Genomic DNA, 6,000 nt, shown 5'->3' with positions numbered 1-6,000 from the left:
TTTTAAGAAACAATTTCAAATGTTTATTTAACATGTCAAAGAAGGGGCACACACTCGTGAATTGAAAAGGGGGCTGCAATTATTGGCAAGTACTATGACTTAAACTTTATACTAACATTAATCAGTTTTGGCTAAAAAGAAAACATGTTTTTGTTCCTTTTTGTTTTTTAAAGAAACTATGTACATTGGTTGTTTTATACAAGAGGTTCATTGGATAAATGCATCAAAAAGAAACCAGTTCTGCAGTAAACTTTACAAAAAATACATTTTGTTTTCATTCAGAGATGTAGAAAAGGAGACAGTCAAATATTGACCAATAATATTTCTTCCTTTTCATTATTTAGAAAAAAAGTTGTTCTAATACCTATTTAAAAGAAAAGCAATATACAGCACAATAAATGGGGAAAAATTGCCTTTGCGGATTCATTCAGTTGGTTTGGTAACCAAGGAGAGGGGCTGTGACTGGAACAGGGCATGATGGGAGTGAAGGGCTGCCTGATGGAAAGGGGAAGGGGGAGAGAGCATTGAGTGGTGCAGAGAGGTGAAGGGAATTGGCCTGGTGAGGATGGGTGTGGTCGACTGGCTACCTGAAGTACCAATTGGGATGGAGATGGAGGGTTGGGAGGAGGATGAGGAGGAGGAGGAAGAAGAGGAGGAGGATCCAGAAGCCTTCCCAGGTAGGGAGAAGTGGTGGTGCATGCGTCCCTCCGGTTTGGTGGTGAGCGATAGTGGCTGCGCCTGCTCAGAGTGAGTGGCAGCAGGAGCAGCCGGGGAGGCCAAGGCCGCAGAGGGAGTGGCTGGTGAGTCTAGCATGCTGCCATGAGACGACGCAGGGCTGTCGCACATCTTCTCCGAGGGCAGGTACTGCACGCACTGCTTCTTGTTTCTTATCGAGAAGTCTGAAAGAAAGTGAAGAAGCTGAATTATGGATCTGCTTCTGGCTTCAAATCTGGTTCATGTCCCTCAATGCTGCCAGTGACAGAAGTGAATGAGTGATTACTAAAACAGTGGAGATGATGGCGGTGAAAGCTCTGAAAGCATGACGCGTTCAAATAAACTTGGAAACACAGTACAACAGGGGGGAGCGTAACAGGATGTTAAACATATCCAGATGGTATGCATTTATGATGCAAAAAACACAACATGACACACTACATTAAAATGTGCACTGGAGTGTGGAAAGCTCTCTTATTTTGAGCAAATTACAGTGTTCATTGGGTTGGGCAACAGCAGACATACCTGCCACTATTAGCACTGAACCTCATAAGCTGCTTGTCAAAGTATAGAAGTGGGGAAAGAAGTTAGTATGTGTTAGTGAAGAAAAGAATCCATGCAAAAGGATAGATAAACATAATAGAAAAAAGACGCACTTGAGCTTTGCAAGAAAAAAAACTCCCTAGCTTTGAGTTTACTAGAGTTTTTCTTTCTTAGTCCACTTTGTGAGGGAATTAAACTGATAAAGGTGGTCAGGAGGATAAGGCCCTTTACCTTCTGGTTTTGAGTCTGGTTTGTTGTCTCTCTTCCTCTTTTTCCGCTTTCCCTGCACAGATAAAACAATGCCATAAAAAACTGAAAGTAAGTAATAAGCCACCTCAGCAAGTACAGTTTATGACAACAAAAGTATGATTACTTAATTAAGTGCTACAGTCACATGTGAGAAAAACTGTTTTTCTAACTTTCTCAACTCATAAACATAAGACCTGATCAAAATGTGCTACTCACATAGTTATCTCGTGCTGACCATCCTGGATAGAGCTGGGAGTGGAGCTGCCTCTCTTTTCGGGCCAGTTCATAGTATTTGGCTTGTTCCTCTCTTGAGAGGGAATGCCACTGTGGACAAAGAGAGAAGATATCAAAGGACTGTTAAACGCACACACAAACACACGTATATAGTTGTAAACTCACATGCACGCCTGTGTCCGTGCTACTTACCCGTCTTCCAAGGATCTGGTTGATGGCGGCGCTTTCTTTCAGAGTGCACTCTGCCACTACTTTGGCTCTCATCTCCTTCATATACAGCATGAAAGCATTCAGGGGTTTCTTGATATGAGGCCTCTTGTCCTCTTCTTTCTTGGGAGGAACGGGGGATTTCCTGCTAATTCGAAAAAATTTGTAGGAGGCTGTTAATATACTGTGAATGGTAAAGACGTAGTGGTGAGTTACAGCAAACAAGGGGAAATACTATGCTGCAACAAAAGCAGGTTTTGATACAGTTAAAAGACTATTTTAATTTTTCTTACGCATGCATTGAGGGGCTAATGTTGTCGCCACTGGGCTCCTGTTTGATAGCTGGGGAGACGATGGCAGGATGGGGAATGCCTGTCTGGTGGAGGCTGTGAGGAGGCGGAGTCACCATGTGAGGGGAGAAACGGCTGGACACCAAGCTGAGAGGGCAAAAGGAGGCAACTTTTTAACAGTCGAATTTAACAGTGAACCTCTGTTAACCTGACGAGAAAAAGGTTGAGCTAAGTTGGCACATGAGTGCCCTGCCTTACCCTCCGGGCAAAATTTGTGCCTACTGCGTTTGTCTAGACTAAATTCATACACACAATGACTGAAACGCTTGCTTTTTGTTCAAATAAAGACTTTTTCAAAAGCCCCTTTATTCAGCAAAGGCAGGAGAAAAGTGGAGTGTGTTGTTACCATGGTGACAGCATGGCCGTGACACCTGAAACCACTTTCCTTACCACGTTCCAGACCATGGAGAGCGTTCTGACAGCCGTCCACACAGAACACCTTTACAAAGTGTGTCTCTCAATTTCCAATTGTTAATACAATGGAGCATTGTAATGAACAACGAAGGGAATTAAGCTCCATATCCCTCTATCAAACTGTGGTTAATGTTAAACAGGAAAATTCTTTTTTAATTCTTTTAACTTGTCACGCAGACAATGCACAAGTATGAGTGAGTTTAGAGTCATCAGCTTTGCCTTATGATACACAACCCAGTGTTAACGTATATATGGAGTTCTAGTCGAGGTTACACATGCTCTCACAGAAAGATCCTCATTCAATATTCATTATCTAACTGAATGTGTGTAAATACACAAAGTCTTAATCTGTAATTAAGAACTGAGATTTTGCTTTATTTTTTCTTTGAAACACTTAATAATTCATGCTGTATAAACAAGGAGGTGCCATATCATTCCCTCTGTAATAAACCTATACCGACTACATCTGTAAACATCCCACTTAGTCCCAGATGAATAACTCAATGCTGCTCTAAGTGGTGGCATGCAGTCAAGCTCCACATTTAGAAAATAATGCTATTTATGTAACCTATGTCATTGCCATTAGATTTCATTTTTACTTTAATTCTTGCTTGTTTAATTTTCACTTACAATTTTAGAGTTACATCTTATGCAGTCTGATTAGCAAATGATGTCAAAAATATTAGCTTCACACAGAAACTTAAATAAAATCCTAAATCAGATGCATTAAATAGTAAAGAACTTCTGTGAGGTATGTTTTGATTGTTGAGAGTCCATCTCGGGATTGGAGCTACACATGCTATTGATCACAGAGACCCTTCAGAATATTTCCTCTTATACTAACACCGGAAGGCTCGCTACAAATCTTTCCAATTTTGAAAGAGGGTGAGAGAGTTAAGTCTGATGGGACGTGTAGGTTCAGATGAGCTTTGATTTGTCCTAATCGATTCTCAGCCCTTTCATCTCAATGGTGTGTGTGTATGTTGCGGAGAGGCTCAGAATACTGGCCTGACCACAGAAGTTTAGCTCAGAGAGAAAAGACAGGAGAGGAGTACTGAATGCCAATAATGCGTTCACTCTATTTAAAAAGCTGAACTTGTCTGTGATCGACTTAGACCTCACATCCCTTTGTAGTCCCGACAGCGCTGCCTGTCCGTGATCTGACAATGTTTGTCAGAAGTGCAAATTCAAAATAGGATCTCTGCTGTTTCAGTAACATGTTCCCAAAACAGTTAAACAATGTAAACAATGGTTTTAAACTCCACACTAGCCATATTGTACCTAGTGTTTAAGCAGGTTGGCAAAGAAAGCTGGAAAATGTGATTACAGCATAGCATAGAAGCAGTAGATATTATATGTCTCCCTTTGGGAGGGTGGGGGTGTTGCTGAACTTGATCCACTCACCTGGACATGGATGCATTCATTGCTAGCGCTGGATAGGGGTGACGGAATCCCCCCGGAGAGATGGAGTACATGGGCTGGCCCTGCCTGGGAGACAGAGGGAGACAGAGTGAGCGAAAGCTCCAGTGTGAGGTGGATCAAACATAGCTGACAGCTAACCCACCAGCATTAATCCTCTACTCATCGACTCAAATCCCCTGCTTGTGGAACAGCACTGTTGCAATTGATTACGAGAGCCGTAGCAAAACCCATAAATGTTCATAAATTCCTCCTGGTAAATTCAACTATTTTAATTTGTTATTGTTCTGATTCCCGCGACCCTGTACGCAGGATAAGCGGTTGACGATGGATGGATTGTTCTGATTTTGAGCACCTGCACTTAGACAACAGAGCATACAAATCAGACATTGCTTTAAACAAAATTAAATTGCAAAAACGTTGTCCGTGTCACATTTTTCTTCTTGCTTCTTGATGTGAACTTCAAAAATGTGTTGTGCTTTCATAAATTGCAACTCACCAGAGTAGCTGGTTGAAATAAGCCACTCAACTGACAAAAGATAATTCGCCAACATCAGTGCTTTAACAGTAGTGTGAACACATCTGGTTTTGTGGACAGCTGAAAGTAAAAGTAACTTACTGTTGCATGAGCCAGCCCAGAGGGTGTGCGATGGAACCAACAGCACCCGGAGACAGGGGGTAGTATGGAGAGAGTTCCGATGGGTGAGGCGTCCGAGGAATACCTGCAGGTGCCGCAGACAGAATAAACCAGCTTTTAAAAATGCAGCGCATACCTGCTAAGGTAACATGCTATTTTTATAGATGAGTTACTTACAAAACAACAATACTCTTTATAATCCATCTTTTGAGGGAAGGTTTGAGAGGTAGCTGTATAAAGTTTGTAGTTTCATACTACAACAGCTGTCAGGAATTCACTTTCGTGATTCCAATAAGGCCAAGTTTTCATGGTGGAAAAAAGGTAACAAAATGTCAACAGAAACTTGATCAGTATGTTCCAAACAGAAACAGGTTTGATCAAAATGTGTCTAAACACACTTTTTCTTTTTCAAATTTCATGAACCTGTTAGGCTCATTAGCGTTTGTTTGTGCCTGCCACCTGTTTCAGTACCTACTGCGACAAGTGGCTGACTAAAACCTCTGAGCTTCATAAAAGATGGAACTACATTTTGTACAGCCACACAGAGAGAAATCACTTTAATCAGTCAGTGTCCATCCATGAGACTTTACCTGTCTTTGGATCGAGGATCTCTGGGGAGAGGTGCGATGGCGGCGTGCCGGGGGAGAAGTGTTCATTGCTGTATGTTATGAGGGGCGTCAGTGGGTGGACATGGTGAGCATGCTGCACCACTGGGACTTTATTGGACTGTTGGTAAAGAAAAAACAAGAGAAGATCAGAAACAAAGAATTTATGAGCAGGAGGAGACCAGTGTGCAACAAGTGCCTGACACATTCAACATTCAAAACAGAGCGAATGCAAAGTAATCCTGTGCTTGTAGATGAAACAAGCACATTACTATCCCAAACTGTATACATGCAAATGATTTCTGTTGGCCATTGCTCAAAAGAAATGCATGGAGTAAATAGGTCATCATGTGTGAATGCCCTCCATGGTAAACATCACAGTCTGTGCGTGTGACCGGCCCTGTGATGCAATCTGGACCAGCACCAAGGAACACTAAAAAGCCTTACAGACACATGCCAAGACCATTACGGTCATTTAGCTGAGGAGAGAACTGTTTGTTCAGTCCAACAAGAAAAACAACGGTGCCACCGAGTCCAACAGTCACACCAGCAAGCAAACAAATACAATCAGGCGAAGGTAAACTGAATACCCATAAACAAGTGGAGACATCATCTCCCACTCTGTCTG

General features: G+C 42.1%; 1 protein-coding gene across 4 annotated transcripts in view; it reads right to left on the bottom strand.

Moving 5' to 3' along the window:
* tcf7l1b (transcription factor 7 like 1b) overlaps positions 1 to 6,000 on the bottom strand; it is a 30,974-nt gene continuing 24,974 nt past the window's right edge. Inside the window, exons 5-12 of one of the 4 annotated variants that reach the window (XM_046034941.1) lie at positions 5,358 to 5,493; positions 4,750 to 4,852; positions 4,116 to 4,199; positions 2,241 to 2,384; positions 1,933 to 2,095; positions 1,723 to 1,830; positions 1,489 to 1,540; positions 1 to 899 (exon numbers count right to left, since the gene is read on the bottom strand). In XM_046034941.1, the coding sequence (XP_045890897.1) occupies positions 424 to 899; positions 1,489 to 1,540; positions 1,723 to 1,830; positions 1,933 to 2,095; positions 2,241 to 2,384; positions 4,116 to 4,199; positions 4,750 to 4,852; positions 5,358 to 5,493 (1,266 nt within the window). In that variant the 3' untranslated portion in view covers positions 1 to 423. The remainder of the gene's footprint in view (positions 900 to 1,488; positions 1,541 to 1,722; positions 1,831 to 1,932; positions 2,096 to 2,240; positions 2,385 to 4,115; positions 4,200 to 4,749; positions 4,853 to 5,357; positions 5,494 to 6,000) is intronic. The other 3 variants (XM_046034942.1, XM_046034943.1, XM_046034944.1) reach the window with 3 other exon arrangements.

Source organism: Micropterus dolomieu, linkage group LG21 (genome assembly GCF_021292245.1).
Source record: "Micropterus dolomieu isolate WLL.071019.BEF.003 ecotype Adirondacks linkage group LG21, ASM2129224v1, whole genome shotgun sequence".
NCBI classification, from domain to species: domain Eukaryota; kingdom Metazoa; phylum Chordata; class Actinopteri; order Centrarchiformes; family Centrarchidae; genus Micropterus; species Micropterus dolomieu.
This window is presented reverse-complemented; position numbering and strand designations above follow the sequence as displayed.